The sequence below is a fragment of the Solea senegalensis genome, linkage group LG8 (genome assembly GCF_019176455.1).
Source record: "Solea senegalensis isolate Sse05_10M linkage group LG8, IFAPA_SoseM_1, whole genome shotgun sequence".
NCBI classification, from domain to species: Eukaryota; Metazoa; Chordata; class Actinopteri; order Pleuronectiformes; family Soleidae; genus Solea; species Solea senegalensis.
Genome location: NC_058028.1, coordinates 17,950,030 through 17,969,997, shown reverse-complemented (window position 1 = coordinate 17,969,997; position 19,968 = coordinate 17,950,030). Strand labels below are relative to the sequence as shown.

At 40.3% G+C, this 19,968-nt stretch overlaps 2 protein-coding genes across 4 annotated transcripts in view; one reads left to right on the top strand and one right to left on the bottom strand.

Annotated features, from left to right (window-relative positions):
• The window catches only part of veph1 (ventricular zone expressed PH domain-containing 1), a 69,330-nt gene extending 56,423 nt beyond the window's left edge, over positions 1 to 12,907 (bottom strand). The window contains exons 1-4 of one of the 3 annotated variants that reach the window (XM_044031960.1): positions 12,799 to 12,907; positions 5,311 to 5,849; positions 4,987 to 5,205; positions 3,048 to 3,222 (exon numbers count right to left, since the gene is read on the bottom strand). In XM_044031960.1, the coding sequence (XP_043887895.1) occupies positions 3,048 to 3,222; positions 4,987 to 5,205; positions 5,311 to 5,448 (532 nt within the window). In that variant the 5' untranslated portion in view covers positions 5,449 to 5,849; positions 12,799 to 12,907. Of the gene's footprint in view, positions 1 to 3,047; positions 3,223 to 4,986; positions 5,206 to 5,310; positions 5,850 to 7,180; positions 7,399 to 10,041; positions 10,083 to 12,798 lie in introns of those variants that run through there. The other 2 variants (XM_044031961.1, XM_044031963.1) reach the window with 2 other exon arrangements.
• A 1,027-nt stretch (positions 12,908 to 13,934) lies between these two features.
• On the top strand, positions 13,935 to 19,968 carry LOC122772940 (lysosomal amino acid transporter 1 homolog). The gene is made up of 8 exons (XM_044031252.1): positions 13,935 to 14,083; positions 14,702 to 15,010; positions 15,096 to 15,225; positions 15,757 to 15,844; positions 16,437 to 16,546; positions 16,738 to 16,839; positions 18,282 to 18,467; positions 18,807 to 19,968. Exons 2-8 carry the CDS (start codon positions 14,784 to 14,786, stop codon positions 18,918 to 18,920), a joined length of 957 nt encoding a protein of 318 aa, XP_043887187.1. The 5' UTR covers positions 13,935 to 14,083; positions 14,702 to 14,783; the 3' UTR covers positions 18,921 to 19,968.

Below are 19,968 nucleotides of genomic sequence, written 5' to 3'. Positions count from 1 at the left end.
TATTTCATTGCTGTGGAGAAAAAAAATACTTTGAAATAAAACACAGAATGATGTAGACTAAGTAACTCACTTTGAAATAAGTAAATCAATATTTGGATTTTATGTAGTTCATGCTTGAGAAAACCTGCCTGGCATACAGTAAATACGTGGATCCAAAGATGGAGAGGACAAGAATTGTCCGGTTTGGGTTGGTTTTCATTATCACACTTGACGTAGACATTGGATGTGATGCCCAAAATATTCAAACACTTTTATTAATCACCTTGATATCTAAATAAGAGGTGTTATTTTTATTTTTATTCAGATATCGTGATGTATCACTATATGATTGTCTTGCAATTTATTGATTATCACAGAATCGTCATATTGTATCGTGAGGTATCCCGTGATTCCCACCCCTAATGTGTGTGTGTGTGTGTGTCTTTGAGGTTTTGTGTTTATTTTTGAAGTTTCAGAGGAATGGAGAGTGGTTGTTGAAATAGGAACTAGTGGTTGAAACATTCAGAGCACAGTAGATCAGCAATGTCCAGTGGGGAATAAACACTGAAAACTAGCAGGGCTGCATTAAAAAAAACTGGCCAAGAAAACATGAATCTGATCCTGCTATGATAAAGACCTCCAGCAAGAATTGCTGGAATAACTTTCATCTTCTTTCCACTCTCAGTATGGGTGCATTTTTGAGACATAGTCCTGGTTAAATACAAGCCCCACCATCACTTTAACTCAATTGCCCCAAGCTGGATCACAGTTCACCCGAATGCTTTATGATTTCCTCAGAGCTCACAAACAAGGCAACGTTACTGTATGCTGTGTTCTTTCAACTATTGTCTTGGAGAGTGATTTTATGAGAGGAGTAAATCTGTAGGACATGCTGTAAATGTTTAGGAAACAAACATGATTGAGAGTCAGGAATGCACTACAACTGTAAACATTCAAATTAAATGAGACACCGATACACCGATTGTGGATTCTCTGTCTCTGCTTCTTCAGTCTATAAAATGAACTAAATTTGACTTTGGCATAAATTTGAGTGCACATATAATCAAAATATTTTTTACCTTGGAAATACTGAACCAACAAACGATGATGACATTTGCCAGATATAAACTTTATAGTGCCATTTGGATGAAAAAGTAAAAAAATATTAAGAAATAAGTTCAACAAGGACAAAGACGGGTTTTGTTTCTAAGGCACCTTTCAGTTTGAGGTAATGCCTTCCATGCCAACTGGCAGAAAAAAAGCAGAACGAGTATCTTTGTGGCCTAACAAGACGCAATTATATTTCTCTTTCTTTCAGTAGAAAACTTAGAATAATGTTTTCAAGAAGAAAAACCAAAATTCACATAAAAAATAATGTTAACTGATTTGATGTTATGACTTCCTGAAGAAAGATTGTGGTGCTTCTGTCTCTATTTGCCAGCAGTCTGAGCAACGGCATTTTAATGCTCTTTCCCAGTGGCTGTAACCACATGGTATCTCTGTTTTCACCCATTGTTTCATGAACTGAAGGTGCTAAGTGTCTTCCAATTCAAACAGACGCTGTATGAAGCAGAATAAAAGATGGATGGGGAGGAGGAGAGGACTATAAATGCACACATTTGTTGACAGCGTCAGTGGGTATAACCAAACATAATCTGTCAAACGAAAGCACACCAGTGACAAGACTAAGCCGACATTCTATATTCAGATCATAAAGTAGAGAAATTAGTGTCAGCTTAAGAAAAATGATTATGCAGCACACACGCAAAGACATGTTTACCTGCACACGACAACACAGCCTTTTCTTCCCGTAATAAGTACCATTTATATACAGTATGAATTACCATCATGGAGCAGTCGATTAGTAATAGCTGTTATTTACCGTCATTATCGTCCTCATGGGGCTGGTAGTCATTACTCTGAATTCACTATAGCTTATGATAGGATAAAGATGTGGTTTCCTCCTAAAACTAATGACTCCATCTGTAATTCCTTTCTCCAGTTCTGTGAAACAGATGATCCCATTGTTGCAGGTCTGGTAACAGTAAAAGCATACAAGGGTGGCACAAGCCAAACCCACATGTCAGCCATCAACAACTGAATAAATACAAATGACAGCCATGAATCCTAAGAGGAGCTTCTCTGCACGGCTCTTCCTGCAGCTCCTTTTCTGTATACGCTCGACCAGAACCATACACAAACACAAGCATACATTTCCCTGTCTGGGGAGGAAGATCTGTTTCTGTCTGAGGAAGCAGAAACAGAACAGAGAGAGGAGATTCACTAAGTATGAGAGGCTGAAACTTGTCAAGAAAACTGTTGAACACTTAAACCACATTTATGCAAAAGCCTTTAGTTAAAGTTAACTTTGCACATCACGGAAACAACATCATTTATGTGTGTGCCCGAACAGCACCAACAAGTATTGAGGTTTGGTGGGACAAAGTTTAAGGACACTACTCTGCTTTTCCATTAGGGAGAGTTCCTGGTACCTGGTGCTTTTTTGGTACCTGCTCTGGCGAGGCTCCAATGTGAATGAGTGTGACATCCAACACAAGAATCAATCCGAACAATGCCGAACTGTAGATCAGTTAAAAAGACTTAAAAATTCTGAAAACACGTGTTAATCTCCAACATTTGGCACTCTGGACTGCACTCTGGAAGTACAGAACTAATCTTTTCTATGAACTGATTCAGCGGTGCTATGACAACCACGTTGAGAAGGTACTATAGTAACGTAAAACTACGTGCCTGATACCAAACCAAGCAGAGTAGAGTCGAGCCGTACTGAGCCCATAACAATGGTGCAGGCAGTATATTTATGAAATACATTTTCATTTGTGAACCACAGACTCTGTTTATGTTTTATGGTCTATTGGACCTGGTAACACAGCTAGTAGCACTTCAACACGCACAGTGTCTTATTTCCGTATAACAAAGATCTGTTGTATTACAAACATCACCACCTTTTATGTACATTTTTCTGCACACGTATGACACTATTCCATCACTTTCTATTCATTGTCATACAGTGTGACTTATAGTGCGTTTGCAGGAGCGTGCCCTACCTCCCAGCACACTGAGTGTTATGGCCTCTGTGTGCTCGGCCAACAGATCAGCCTTGGCGATGGCAGCCAGGGAGAGATAACTCGACATGTTCCTGCTCAGCTCCCTGTTGCCTCTCTGCAGGAACCGCACTGCTACCGGGACGGCCAGTATCATGACTGAAGGACAGCTGTAGTTCTGGGGGACACAAGCAGAGATACATGAAGATGGTTGGGGAGGGAGTAAAGAAATTCAAGACTGACTGAAAACTGGAATTTTATGGTTCTTAAGACCCTCATGCTGCATTTCCAGTATTGGTCCACATTATTACCAGAGGGAAATTGTTGGAACACATGTTTACTGGCATGGGTTATTTTTGCAAAGTGAGCAAAATAGAGTTACTGACTAAATTGCACAACAGGATACTCAGAAACAGAATGGTACTGGCAGAAGCAGAAATCCTATCCTTTCTTTCCCTGGGTTTGTTAAACAAAATATGTAAAGGAAGTTTGTCGCGATACAGTGAGTAGCAGTAAGATTAAAGCGTTAAGGTTTACGTTGGTTAGGTTTACTTTGTGATGTAAATGCAGTAAATGAGTGATGCTGACACTGTCATGAAGCAGGAGGGAAGGGGTTTGAAATGCTCTAGCACCCCCAACTGGAGAAATGAGCACGAAGTGTGTTTCACTGCTTCAAAAAAAGATATTTTTGCATTTAAGCAACTTTACAGTAATAACATAAAGAAGCTTAGAAAAATTTGCTTTTCACCTGTTTACCACTGATCTCTCTCTCTCTCTCTCTCTCTCTCTCCTTCTCTCATGATATTCATGTATCTACTTTCTGTCACTCCTCCTAATCTGAATAAGACTCATTTGTAAATGAGTCTATTCTGCCACACGGCGGCAGTGCAGGCAGCATATTTATATAAAAGTGATCGCCCCCAACAGTCAAGATAATTCATCAGTATTATTTAATAATAGTGTAATTGTGACACACTGGTACAAAGTATCAGTGAGAACGTATTGTTCCCCTTATGTTACATGACTACACACTGTATTAACTGGGACGAGGTGGAGGCTTGTCATATTTGCCCTGCACAGCAGATTGAGCTTTCTGTCCTATCTTACAAGTGAAAGTCACAGACGAGGGAGTCATCTCATCATAGGACAGAAATGTGTTTGTGTCTTAGAGCTGCATCTCAGTCTGTTGCTGACTTCTCTCCTGCTCTCTGTGGGAGTTTGAGTGGAAAGATATGAAGTGCGTTTGGGGCGTCTGTCGCTTCAAAATGACATGAAGAGACACAAGAGATCAGAAAAGATAAGAAAGAACAGGTGGGACGTAAGGTAAAAATAGGCTGAATGGAAGCAACAGACAAGAGAGAGAGAGAGAGAGAGGAGAGAGCTCCTCTGATAATTGTCGAAGGTAGGACAGTAGAGCTAAGAGCTGCTGTCAGACAGTTATTCTCCCCACAGTGTGTGTGTGTCATTACAATTGTATTAAGCACAAGTCTCTTCCAACATAAGATAAAGAAATAAAGAGACAGAGAGACACAAAGACATCTAAAGGGAAAGGAGACTGTTCAGATTTGTCTTTTGAAGCCCGAAAACAGTGATTACATAAAGTGTAGAATACACGTCAAACTGGTCACCATGCATGTTATAGCTGTAAAACTCTTGTAACGTCACCATTATAAAATAAAACACCACAGAGAATAAGTTATGAATCCAAGAAAGAAAAGGTATACTGACAGTATTTGTGTGAAAATGTGAAATATTCATATACATTATGTGTTTGATGCAACAAAGCAGAATTACAGTCATGCGTTATTCAAATGTAGGCTACACAGCCAATATGTCGGTCATCATATGTGCTGTATGTGAGGGATATGGTCCAGTGAAGACGTATTTAAATCTCTTTCAGTGAATACACAAACTGTGTGTGTGTGTGTGTGCGCCTGCGTACCTGCAGGATACAGCTGGTGATGTCAGAGGCTATCTTGGCATGCGGCGTGTCCTCCGTGTTTTCACCTTGTGGGGTGAGGTTATGTTCCAGACACGACTCCCACAGCCCCACCAGTGCCACACTGTGTCGCTCGATGGAGCTCGTCTCCCTGATCGCCGTGGTGATGCGCGTGATGCAAATCTCCACCACTGCCTGGTCATTGTCATTGGTCAAGTAGTCCTGTCAGCCGGCAAGACAGTATCAGAATGCAAAATTAAGGACATGCAGAATTATTATTATGGACACGATTGTTATGACTCATGGATGAAAGTGACGTTTGCTCACCGGTGAGCAGGAGATGGCCTTAATCTGGTCGAGGGCTTGTGACAGACAGTCTTCGATCTCTGTGTCGTCCAAAGAGAAAAGGTCGCCCGCTCTGGACAGGTCCCTCTGGCCCAGCACCTGACTGAAGAGCTGGTGCATCCTAGTCCTGGTTTAGAACAGACCTTTGTGATTCCTGTTGCTTAACTGGAAATTAATAAATCCCCAACACACAGTAATAATCCAGGAAAATGTTGAAGATGCTCCTCATATCTTGGATTTATTTTGTGAAACGTCCCTTCCAAAAAAAAGTTGGAAGTAACGCCTTGTATTAAAAATGACATCAAGTTTTGAAAGGTACACTCCTATTGTATAATATAAGGAGAAAACAATGTATGAACAGCACCATGGGGATCATTTATATTATTTATTTCTCTTCAGTTAAATCCAGCAGCAGGTAGATTGGAGGAGAGTGGGACCATTTTGACCCAATGTGTTTCTGGGTCTGCCCTGTTACCATGGAGACAAGGCATATTCTGTAGAAGGTGCTCTACAGCAGGGTCCTAGAGAGAGAGAGCGAGAGAGGGAGAGAGAAAGAGATCAGATTAATTGACTATTCTAAAATAGATTTAACAATTAACAAGTGTTTTTAGGCCTCAACATGTCAGAGTGATAGCACACTCACCTCTGTCTATTAATTCTAAAGCTTCCTGAGGTTAGCATTAATATTGGAACAAGGGAAACAACAAGGGAAACAACTGCCAGTCCAAGTCGACCTCTATAGGAACGTGTTAAAAATGATGAGATTCTGTTACAAACAATCAAAGCTGAGCTAACTCTCTGTGTAACCCCGTATATCATGTGCAGACAGGTTCTGATCTCCCCTTTCAAAACTTTTTCTCTCCTTTAGTTTTCTACGGGTGCAGAATGTGTAAGTTAATAAGTCATGTTGTGAATTACATGGGTAATGTGTGACATGTCTGCAATTAGATAATACACATGCACAAATATGCTTGCACTGTATTTACTAAATGTGGGTTTCCAGTTACCAAGGAGGTTTTTTTTGTAAGTCGTGCAATTAGCTGAAAATAATACTGGCAGTGTTCACTGTCCACCTTCTAAATTTGGACCCAGTATGGCAAAATAAAAGTTTTTAATATCATTGTAGTATGTATGCAAGTGTGCATAGTGTGTTTATATTTTTTTCTTCTACTTCTTCTACTATTCTACTTCTTTACAGTATTTCATACGGGTATTTATGAGTAATAGAAAAAAAGTAATTATTTAATAAACATATACATACATGTTACATGAGGATATGGTGTGTTTAAAATCGATTTAGAGGTGTTGGGTTTCTTATGTATAGTGTTAACCATTACCTGATGCTGTCAACCTCACTTAACCATTAAAACATTAACATGAGGATGTTCCCTGTTCTCCTCTTTTCCCCCTCCCGTGGTGTGGGCGTGGCCAACTGTCTTCCCACTTAGCAGCTGTCTTCAATCAATCCTCATCACCTGTAGTATAAGTGCCCGGCTCTTCTCTCCCGCTGCCACCCCGTCAGTTTCCACAGCGTGGTAACAGTGTTGGCCAGCTCTCTTGTATTTTTTATTTTTTTTGCTGTGTTGATATTTTGAGAAGTCTTTAATTTTATAGTCTGCCTCTGCTCAGGTTCTCGAACAGACTTCAGTTTGACTTTTCATAATAAATTCCCCTTTAAGACTGCTAATCCAGTCTGAGGTCATTAAAATTGGGTCACTAAACTGACCCAGTTCTGCTTCATTAGGACCAGGTATTGGTCTCCATTAAGTCACCCACATACTTGTGTGATGTGCACCTGTCTCCTGTGTCTCCTGTGTAAGAATTCAAGTAGGTTAGTTAAAAGCAACTATACTCAGCCAGTCTGCTCTCTCTCTGTGATCATGGTGACTTTGTGTCACTGCCTGCTTTGTGCAGCTGCTTCCCTCCACAATCAGACATCATCTTTTCGCCGTTTCTCTGGAGGACGTCCAAGCTCGACCACAGGAAAGCGCAAAGCAGAGCACAACGCAGACCGTTATCTCTGTTGCCGAGCAGGTGATGGCCATGGAAACCCGCCCATTGCCGGGATACCACATCAGGAATTCACATAGGTCCAAGCCAGGCCATTGGGAAACAAATCAACAAAACAACTATAAACAAAGAGCAAAGAGATTTTGTCTCTCGCACACACACATTGCCCTTCTGGGACCAATAAGGTTTTCTGAATCTGAAACACACACTGTGCTGCTACCCTTGTTGTGTAGACAAAAGCAAAAATCAAAGCTCTTTCTGTCCATGGTCGTTATAGGCTATCCTATCCTATTTTTTAAGGGTGTATGCCCTGGATATCCACAGCATTTTTGTGTTTTCTTACATAAAAATGATTTTGTAGAAGTGTGTGATGTACAAAATATACATTACATTCCTCACAGCATGGCTTTGGGGAAAAAAAACAACTATTTACATCTGTACAAAACTCCAGTATCACATCAACTGCCACTGTTTACACATAAAACGCTCCCTCAGTCATGACAGAGCCCATTTTAAGATAAAGGGAGCAGCATACAAATAATGTCTCTCTTCAGAAAGACCCAACAGAGGCAGAATGATTGCATCAACAGCAGCAACAATCACCAAAAGCTACTATATGTAGTCACAGTGACCTTGACTTTTAACCACCAAAAACTGACATACCTAAAGCCATCACTGTTGTCAGTGCAGGGGCATAAAGAAAGGAACACATGCAGACAAAGGAGTTAGAATAAGAGTTTGACAATACAACAGAGAAAGTAGGAGGAAAAAGAGAAAGCATGAGAAGAGCAGACAGAGTGTCGGAGAGAGAGAGACAGAGAACGCCAGAAGTGGATAATGTTTCAGTGTCCTGAATTCCCTGTGAAACTTGCAGACAACTGAAACACTGAGCTTCCATTATTCTACCTGACAGCCTCACATACACTCACACACAGGTACGGCTGGGTATTTTGGCCAAAAACAGAAACAGGTGTCAACTCTGTCTCTGATGAACGTCTGGTAAGTGAAGGTTGATTTTTAGTTCTAATTCAAAGTAGTTTTAATCTTCTTTAAAGGGCAGAAGACAACTAACCTTTGACAAACAGAGACACTGTTCAGACACCTGAGGTAAACTATTCCTTTCTGTTTAATGTGTTATACCTCAAAGTGTATTATATCCATATTGACCTTCTATTGCAGTAACTGTTAATGTTTTATTTACCCTGCCCTAATTTACACACACAAGTTCACACTGTTGTTGATTTATTGAAGCCTTTCCTGCCCTCTTAAGTGATCCAACGCCAGTCGGTGTGTGAGTAAGTGTGCACACGTGTAAAGGCAGACAAAAAATAGACCTGAGGAATTTCAGTTCTTAAACAATCAGCTAGTTACTATTAATCACCCGGTTACGGCTCAGCAGGCTCAGGAATGCAGCCTTTAAAAACACACACACATGCACACGCACGCACGCACGCATGCACACACACACACACACACAATTAATCTTTTACCTGTATTTGCACACACTGATGCAAATGCATCAAAATGAACAACATAATCTGAGTTGTAGTTTTATCTTTTGTTGTGTTGGGTGTCCACATAAAACTCTTCCTCAGTGAAATCCACTAAGCTTTAGCCACAGCAGCACCCACATGTTGCAGGAGAACTGTGAGTGGGACACTGAGCGAGAGGGTCGCAGGGGGTGCAGCATGCTGGGGGGGCCGGTGTGAGGGTGAGGGGCTGTGTGAGGACAATGTGACGGAAGGGCCTCTCTCTCTCCCTCCCTCTATCATACTCGGATGTGTGAGTGTTACTGTGTATGTTATGATGCCTGATCTGTTTTTTAATTTTAATTTGAAGTTCACTTTCTCTACTCAGACAAATTAATGACAGTGGCAAATTAGGTTAAAAGTCAAAAAAAGACTCTCCTACACCAGTGCCACTTATGCTGTCATTCAGTGCTCAGAGAGGGTGAGAGAGAGAGAGAACACTGGCTCTTTTGTGTGACCTATAAGACAGACCACCCCTCCCTCCCACGTCTCTCTCTCTCTTGCTCTCTATGCTCATTCGGCCCTGTCCTGCAGTGTAATGTGCACCTGCTTGGCCTGCAAGACACATCCACACACACACACACACACAGACACAAAAGGAACAAGGAGAAAGGGACACACAGAAAGGAATTACAGCAAAAGACAAAAAGTGTCTTTCCCCTGGTTTCTCAGAAAAGCTGAGAGACACTTCACTGTGTTCCAAATTTACACAGACATGCTCTAATCTATTACTTACTATCTTGTTTTCTACTTTATTTATGCACATAATTACAGAGTGGATTTGAATTTGGGGGACTGCGGGGAGTTTGGACGGGAGACAGCCTTAACTCTGCTTTTTAAAAACTTAAAAAAGTTCATTTAAAAAGAATAGATGATGCAACGGGGCTGGTTGCTGGTTAGACAATATCCTTACAAAATGACAGTGTATGTCTGACCAGGAAAGATCAGAGATCACCAAAGTAAAGAAACCTCATCTTGTGGAGACTTGGAAAAAAGGTTTCATGGCAATCCATCCAGGAATCAATGGAAAGTTTAAATCAACGTATTGAACCATGGTGAAAAATCTGTAAACTGCCAAAGCCAAGTAAGACATATAAATAAGTCAAATATCTTACTTTTCACAGTGTTCAATAACGTATGAAATACAAACTATTAAAGTTTAGTATGTACTTACTGGACCTAGATCTCACTGCACCCATTCCCCTTAAAGTACTGTCCCAAAGTGGTCTTAGACTTTTGGAATACAATAATGTGTTACTGTTTTTCTATCTATCTCTTTTGTTCCAGGAACTCTTAACAGATTACTTTATGGCAGTGTGGACTTACTCACTCTTCTGTGTAACTTATTTGTTTTACTTATTCATGAAATTCATTGCATCAGTTACATAACTGATTGGCCTGGTTACACAGAATTACCACCAGTGTAACATTTTTTCCCTGCTCAGTATGTGAAAGGAAGGTGTTTGAGGACCAAGTATAACTTGAATATAAAAGAAGAATGAGAATAACAGAAATCCTAAATACAAATTGTGGGAACAGTGATATGGTTTTGGTCTTTCATGTGTACGTGTGCGTTCTCCATTATTTATGTCCTGCATTCATGCAGTTGTGAAGCACCAGCTGGGAATATCAGTATGATGGGAGCTGTGGAGAGCGGCCGCTGTAAAACACTGACTTAACTGAAAGGAAGGCAGAATGGGGAATGGTCTTGCTGTGAGCTTATTCTATAATAATCTCATTCTATACATATATACTTGTATTGTTACCTCTTTAGGACATGTTTTAACCTTGCCAGGGCCAGCAGTCCTCATGGAGACCAAAAACTGGTCAAGTTAAGGACTAAGATTTGAAATTATGGGTAGGTTAATGTTATGGTGAGGCATTAACTGGTTGTGGTTAAGGCTAGGGAATTGGATCGTCCAAATGAATGGAAATGGCTGTGGTGTCCTCAGAAGAAAAGCTGTGCAAACCTGCGTGCACGTTTGTAAATGTGTGGGCCTCTTAGAGGACATAACTGTGTCAAATATCACTGAATCCAGCCTGAAGTGCGGAGAGGGCTTTCACTTTGCCCCCATGTTTGGCTCTGCTACAACTGACTCGTGACTGCTGTGAGGAAGAGAGCCTGTGCTAGTTAGTGCACGACCACCACACTCAGCCAAATAACATTTATGCACATTCCCTAAACTATACATTATTCATTACTCCCCGCTGCCTTCTGCAGTCCAAACCCAGAGTCTTGAGTTGAGAACTGAAAGAGAAGCATGTTCTGGTTTCAATGCACAGACTAAAAGGATCACATTCAGCACACAAACCTGAGCATCTGTCACATATCCTAAATCCATGTTAAATAGGTTTCTAAGTTTAGGTATGAACACCTAAGTTTTCTGTGTCGTGTGTCAAAAATATACCCAACATGGAAGATGAACATCCCCTAAACGGAACACTTTTTAGGTACATCTAATCAATCAATCACATGGCAAATACCTGATCCATTTAGGCATGAAGACATGGTCAAGATTGTTGGTGCCACACAGGCTGGTATTTCAGAAAGAGAATGGTCAGAAAAAGAAATCATCCTGTATCCAGTGACTGGCAGTTGTTTGGGTGAAAATGCCTTGTTGATGCCAGAGGTCAGAGGAAAATGGCCAGATTGTTTGATGTAACCTATTGTATGAAATATACACTCCTTTTTAGGAAATAAAATTACATGGCAACTGTGAATAACGAATGACAAACTAGTGCAAAATACATGAAAATGTGCTCTATCTGACAAACAATTTGATCTTAACAGAATGCAGTGAAATAAAGTGAGGTCAACCACACTACACAACACGTGTATGTCCAATACATATGTCACCTGCCCTGTGATTAAAGGTCAATTGTGTAAGAATTAAGCAGTGTTTCCATCATGGTATAGTTTGGTTTGGTACAGTATGGAACGGTTTGGAACGGTAAAGGTCCTCAGTCAGGCTTGCATTTCAACTGAGAACAGTATGTTTGTGCCCATAGCATGACGCAGTACCAGTGTGCCAACAAAGAACAGACAACAGCACAACTCAATAAAAGCAAGACCCTTGCTCCAAAGTATATGTTAGTTTATTTTAAGGCTATGGAAACTGGTAATACACTTGTGCCAACATATACTTATGGGTAGTATATTCAACTTCTGCCAATAATCTCTCCTAACTGGTACACACTGGACCTTAAAGCAGCTTTCCACACAGAACATGATTCTTTTAGCAAAGTAAAAAATTATTTAAAACACCCATTTTCGCTTGAATGAATGTGGAGGAAAGAAAACAATGTATTATCCTTCTGAGTCTACATAGTTTCCTTGTCTGTGTCATAAGTCGGTGTGACCTTGAGGAGACCCCCACACCAACACCAACACCAATCTTTGTGCACAAATTCAGAGGAGCAACAGTAGATTAAGAGATGAAACAGACTAAGAAATGCACAGGCTAAATGTGAGTAATGCGACTGAACTTGCCTTTCAAGCTCTCAGGACACATTCCAGTGTATTTACACCGAAACACAGAGAGAGAGAGAGACTGTGACGTGAAATTAAAGCAGGTGTAAATAAGTAAAGTCATGGTATAACAAAGTGCATACATATTCACAACATGTATCTATCTGCATCTCTACCACTTGTCCTATATAAACACACCGTCAGCATCTACAATAATGAACAAGTTAAGCCCATATTTTACATTCACAAAACAAACACACCTGCACATTCCTCTTTCAGCGGCATTAGATGCACGGTTTCTACCTCATCCCTCAACTTTCCCGACATCAAGGAATGCGGGTGACATTCACACACGGTGGCAACGCGTTTGTGCCTCTAATGAGAGAATAACATGCAGCAACTAAAGCCCAGCTCTTCCCTGCAGAGACACAGAGACACACAGTGTCAGACCGCTGAGCTTACCTGCTCCGCGCAGGACGAGGGCGACACGGTGGACGGACGCTGCGATCGGTGGCTGCAAACATCGGTCCAACGGTGCACATAGCAACACGAATAATCACCCAGCCACCGTTTCAAGTTCTCATCCACACACACACACACACACGCACACAGCAAGCTTGATGTTCACCCTCGAAGGACATGACTGGGAAAGCGCGCCATCGTGCGGCCGACCAGAGCGCGACCACAGAGCGCAACAGGTGAATAGAGGGGAAGAGGGGCCCGCGCGCATGTGTGTGTGTGTGTGTGGTATACCTGATGTTCCTCATGTCGTGAGAACCTAAATCTGTTTACACAGTCACGTTATGGGGACTTGCCTTCCACATGGGGAAAAAAGTTTTTTTTTAAGTGAAGACGTGTTTTAAAGTTGGGCTGGGGTCAGGGTAAGGGAACGCATTATATGTCTATGAGTGCCCTCACTACGAATGCTGCACAAACGTGTGCGTGTGGGTGACCTTAAGAACAATTACAATTACAATTTAAATAAACAAATACAGAAAGAAAGAAAGAAAGAAAGAAAGAAAGAAAGAAAGAAATAGACATAGACAGAAAAACAGGTCTATGTCAGTAAATTGACAGAAAAATAATACGAGTGCAAACCCTAAATATAATAACTTAAGATATATGAAAAAAATAAAAACGTAAAGAGAGGTGGCAGTAAAAAAGAGGGTGGGGAACTTGAAATCAATCGAAAATAAAAGACTAGTAAAGAAAAAAGTACACATTTTTAAAACATTTTTTTATTTTTTATTTTGCTTAGTTATTTATTGGTCTGTCTGGTGAGACGTGGTCGGTAGGTGGCGGTATTTCCACAGACATCAGCCAGAGCTGAGCTGGGCGGTACAGAATGTGAGCAGCTGATAACAGAGGTAGTGGAGGCACTTCTGCCTTCAAAATAAAAGCGCAATGTTTTTCATCAAATAGATGTCAAAAGGGTTATTGGTTGAGATGCCGAGATCATTATTGGACGGAAACTATAAAAAATCATTTATATCATTTAGATAACGCGTATTTTTGGAGGTAAAGAAATATTCCCCAGAACAAATATTATTTTGAAAGTTTCCAGTGGATGTGGATGAGGTCATTCGTGATAACTTGACGACCGAGCACCATTGAGGGCGGATAACATTAAGAGCTAGTAGCATCATCTTCTTTATCATAAAGGATCATGGTTTATATGTGAATATGAGTGGAGCGTTTCCACTGACCTACTTTTCTACAGTAAATTACGAGGAAACCATTTTGTCGGGTGAGAAGCTTATTTGACCCACCTTTGTTTGTTAGCATCTTCTCAAGTGCCGAAACAGTGACGGTGTCTAGCTAATGCTAATTAGACAAAAAAAAAACTCATCCCATAGACCATGTGTCAGTTCAACTTTTATTTATGTATTATTTAATTTATTAATTTATTTATTTATTTATAAAATAGCAAGCGTTTGCTAAACAAGAGTTTGCTGACGATGTACATGCAAACTGGGGAGATTGTAACACTTCTCATTACAAGTAAATCATTACCAAACTCACGTCTGATTTGATTTACTCCTTGTAGAAACAAATGTGTTATTAGCTTCTATTGTCCATTCAGGCAATCAGATATTTTATTTTTGTCTGGTGTCTATTAATAATCCACTGATTCTTCGTGTGTATTACGTTTTAATTGGTGGAGTACTTAATTCTCAGTCTTTTTACTTATTTCACTTATTTGTTGAACATTTTTGTTTAGTTGCCATATCTGTTATGTATCAGCTGTCTGTAAGAAGTTTGTCAGAAGATGCCTCTGTCTTAAATCCCCAAAACCAATATCTAACCACATGTACAAATAAGTGACGTGGCTTGTCTTCACACATCTGTTTTGTGAGGACTCTAGGTGTGTCAGGCCTGCTTTCATCGCCAGAATAAACACACACCTGTCCATAGTTTGGAGATAGCAGCAGGACAAAGAGGACAGAATGACAGAGCCAGCCGGCAGGTCTGCCCCTGCTGCACGCTTCCCCAGCATTAGAATGGACATGACCTCATCCAACTACACTGCTGCACAGCTGAGCAGGCCGCTGTGTGTGAATGGGACGCAGTGGATCCTTTACCTACTGGAGGAGTGTGTGGACAACGTGTGGGAGTACTGCAGCGTGGTGATAGGACTCGTATCCATGTTTTGTTTCCTGCTGTCCACTTTTCCGTAAGTAAAGGTAGTGGTAGTCAGTTGCCATTTGTGACATAAAACATCCAACTCTGTGTATCTGTCTACCTGTTCGTCTGTTCAGGCAGGTCTATGAGGCCTATCGAAATGGCAAAGTGGAGCAGGCCATGTCTTTTGGCTTTCTTTTATTCCTCTTTAGTGGAGACATGACCAGCTTTGCAGGGTGCTACCTCACTAGCCAGCTGCCCATTCAGGTAAACACACATTAAAACATAGTTTACATACCTCATTAGGGCTAAGATTTGAATTGTGGTTAGGTTAAGGTTAGGGTTAGGTAGTAACTTGTTAAGGTTATGGATAATGGTTTGTTTAGGCTGTTCAAATGAGTTGAAGTCAATGCAAGAATAGCTGCACAAACCTCTGAGTGTACGAGCGCTACAAACAACTGTGTTGGTACATTCCTTTATGTGATATTAGTCACTGACCGGTGTCCACCACGTAGACATGATTCCTTAACTACCAGTTTCCATTTTTATTTTGTTGGCTTTCTATATCTGACACCAGATTTGAATAAAACACATCATAGCACAGGATATGTGCTGTTTTGAGGTGAACGATTTATTTAAAAAAAAAAATTGATTTGGCAAACTTGACTCAATGACTGCTCTCAGTCATTGAGAGCATTTCAAATCTCTTCATGCCACTCAGATTTCTCTACACTGCTACCACATAAATTTTAAATTTCATTAATGGCTCTTTTTTTCCCCTCTGTTTTCCTTTCTCAGCTAGTCACCGTAGTGTTCTACATCTTCACAGACCTGATCCTCATCTCCCAATTTCTCTACTATAAGATCAAGAACAGCTCCACTCGAAGTAAGCCCTGACATTATCTCTCATCGTGAATGCAGCTGCTGAGGGAGTACACTGTGCAGTACATGTAAAAGTGAAGATACGGTCAACTGTGAAGATTAAGTCATTATAAAACTTGAATGCATTTGCCATTAGCTGCATATACAGTATATAAAGCATCATAAACTATACACAGGATATAAAAAAAATAAAAACGTGATAAGCTGGGCTAATTTTACACTAATAGTAAAAACATAAATTATGTTGTTATGATTACTGTATTGTGACTGTAAGCTGGCAGCATTGAGAACAATTTCATAAACCTTTTGTTTTCCTAGCACAATAAAACATCAAGCTTTATTTATGTACACAATCATCTGCTGGCTTCATAGATGATGGAGGAATTTTATGTTGGTTGCCTTTGTTGACTCCATTTAACATCACAAAAAAAGACAATTAATTCTTTTTTTACACTGACTGTGTAAATACAGCAGGCATAGACACTCTGTCTGGACTGTCAGATACATGTCAGCCAAAGCAAACAATGTCACAGTTGGCCTCTGTGTGTTTCTTTGTTGTCAGTTTTTAATTTTGCTTCCACATCTTTGTCACCTAGAGAGCCCTGTGTTGAAGTGGCTGTGCTTCACGTGGTGTGCCGCTGGTACACTGGTCCTCCTGGCTTTACCCAAGCTCATCATTGACAATAGTATAACTTTAGACAGTCAGGTAGGTAGATGATCATGTGTGATGAATGTCATCTGTTTGTATAGTTTTACTTATTAAGTAAATATGAAATTAGACTTTCATTTGTTTAGAATTTTAAAATAGACATGTTTTACTGGAAATTGGGATTGCCCTGTTGTTGTTTTTCGTTTGCTAAATGTTTTTCTGTCCCCCTCATCTTTCATCTTTCTCAGAATCCATCTACCTCTAAGTCGATTGAATTCACTGGCTATGTGTGTGGATACCTGGCGTCTGTCTTCTACCTCTGCTCCCGTTTCCCCCAGCTCTATAAAAATGTAAGTGACAAATTGTTTGACTCAACTGAAATGTGGTGTCTCTTTTCATGGTTTTCTTGAGCTGTGCCCACATGAGAGGAGGAGGCAGCAGCAGCAGCCTTGGGCTCCCATCCCAGGGGGTCAGCTGAAAACTGTACTTACTACATGTCAGTGAGTCACAAATAGGGACATTGTGTGTTTGAAGAGGGAGGTGGGATTTGTGTGTTTGTTTACACAGTTTGTGTTTCAAAAATGAGAGCCAGATGTTAGAAGACAATAGTGCTGTTGTACAGAAGAAACATCCTGGCGCAGATGCTCATGATGATCACCAGAGAGTGAGAGTCCCAGTTGGCTGTTTATGATGCAAAAGAAACTTCTGGGTGCGCACACACACACACACACACACACTGTACACAACTGTAATTCATTAAGTCACATTTGCCCCCGGGAAATTTCTGCATGTCCAAACGTGTTCGTTTTTCAGCAGAAAGCCTGAAACACTTTCATTGTATCATTCCAAGGGGCAACTTGCTTATCAGATATTACTGGAGTCCAGGCCATGGAGTAATCTACAGAGCATTTACTTGTTGCCAAGCAATATTTCAGCTGTCCTCATGGTCAGTGACAGATTGTGCTCCGTAGCAACAACAGATAATAAAAGTCTTTTATTCAGCCAATGAATTATGTTTTTGGTTTCACAGGTCTGTTCTGATTCTTATCTCGGCAGTAGTAATAGAAAAATTAGGAGCTCTTGCTAAGGAGCTTACTACTTGTGCTTAATGACACTCTGAATGTACAAAAAACAATAGTGTTATCTTTTCTCATCATCATTCAGCAGTGTGTTATACGTAATACATTAAGGATTGATTTGTTTTAGTTCTTGTCTTTTTAGGCAGTAGTTTTATTGCGAAAAAAGAGTAAAATAACTATTGCTTTTATCCTGTTGTGTGGTTGTGTGTATCTATATGAAGTGCAAATACACAGAACACAAATTCATTGTATTTAGTGGAAAAGAAACCTGGCTTTTGTTCACCATATTATACTGTAATGGCCGACTCACATGTCACCTGAAACAAATCTCATTCAGCAAGCAAAGCGAGGCAACCGACCCACAATGCAAGTGTTGTTTTTATTGTGGGTCCATTGCGTCGCGTTGCAGAAAGACATGTTATGCAAATATACCATATATGCTTTGCCAGCCAATTAAATCACATTTTTGTTTTTATCTCTAATATCACATGGCTTAAATGAAACTCTGCGACAAGGTTGCAGACATCACACCACCATCATTTTTACCAATGTTAGTAACTCTTGCTACTTAGTCAGCCATGGCAGACACTGCTATGCTAACATCCAATAGCCACCAAGCATCAGGCCCACCTCTGTCAAATGTTAAAATGATGTGTGTGTGTGAGTCTTTACACCTGAAGACAACAAAACTACTATAAACTCTTTTCATGTAGTTCCAGCGACAATCCACAGAGGGGACCTCTTATCTTTTGTTTGCCCTGGCCATGATGGGCAATGGGACGTATGGGCTGAGTGTCATTGTCGTCCTACCTGCACTGAGAGGCTCCAAACAGACGTTCATCATCAAACATCTGGCCTGGCTCATCGGTAGCCTGGGTGTCCTCATACTTGACTTCCTTGTATCCTTTACAAATCCAGTCAAATATTGATAAGATAAGATTGAAGTGTTATTTTGTCACTGTAATTCCTTGAACCAATGTAGCTGTCTTCACTACATTCACACCCAGACTTGTGTGACATGCAGTGGCAAGTTCAGTGTTTGCTTTACCTAAAATGTTCACTTGTACATGAGTACAATTGTACATATTGATGAGTACATATTGAGCATGGTCTATAAATTTAGGTCTGTTTTACTGAACTACTTGACTAACCTTACTGACAAAATGAGTGCACTCATTTTCAGTAAATAAATACACTGTATATTGTTCATGTTGTGGTTTGAGCCTTAACCATGTCAGGTCACTGCCCAGTTCATCATGTACAGAAAAAACAAGTCCGCCAAAAGCAAAGCGCTACTCAGCGTCCCAGAGGTGGAACCTCTCCTGTGTGAGGAAGAGGAATTCTCAGTGTAAGAGGACCACTTTGGACCATCCAGTCAAGAACGGACTGGTTAGTCTACACTTCGTTATGGACCATTTTTGTGTCTCATCATTGATTAATGATATTTATAGTAAGCTGTGTCAGATCTTCTTCTTTTTGTAGGACATGCACAACATGATCATCTCCTCTGTGCTTTACTGTAGTATTACAGATCAGGTTAAGGCATTTTTCTTCACACAGGAGATCAAATTTTATTAAGTACCACTTTAGAAACATTTGAGCCCCGCTACGTTTGATTAATTCTTCCCGTGGGATTTCTTTTTGTTTCAAATGGAATAACTGTATTTTTATATTTGCGTCAGAGAGCGTAAACATCCAGAGGAGGAAGCTTTGTGCCAGATGTGGTTTATCAAATGCCAGCTTTATGGAAGAACAAAGTGCTTGTTATTACATGTTTGTGACAGGGTAAATACTACTGTAGCAGTGTGTGGTTTTATACTAAACATTCTGGTTTCCTTCCAACCTTATTTGCTATGATAGTGACGTAAAATATACAGTTATTGTGAGCACAGCATTAAAGGAACCAATGTTTTTTATGTGAACTTGACAGATAGTTTGGTCGCCCTGGCTTTTATTTCTTATGGTTAACAGTGACACACAGGAATTTGAGAACAACCTCACATCTGTAGACTTATGGCTTGTATTGAATTAGAATTAGACAGAATATAAATGTCTGCTGGGACCATGGCTTCACTTGAAAGATGGTGCAGATGCACCCTGGCCTTGAGGCCATCTGAAAGGGATGTTTGAATATCTCTCTGCTTTTCTCTAGAAATACTTTCTTTGTGCCTTATTAAGCTGAACCTAGTCTTAATATAAATGCACTATGTATTCATTTTGAAATCAATTATTTATAAGTCATATTCCTAAATGATTGACAGCCGTTTGAAGGACTGTTTCACTTAAGGCTTATATTTATCCTCTCCATTTCCGACTTACCTTTTTTGTGTGTGTGTCTTGCATTACCATCCTGTTGTGCGACATTTTAATTACATAAATAAAATAAGATATGCCATTCAA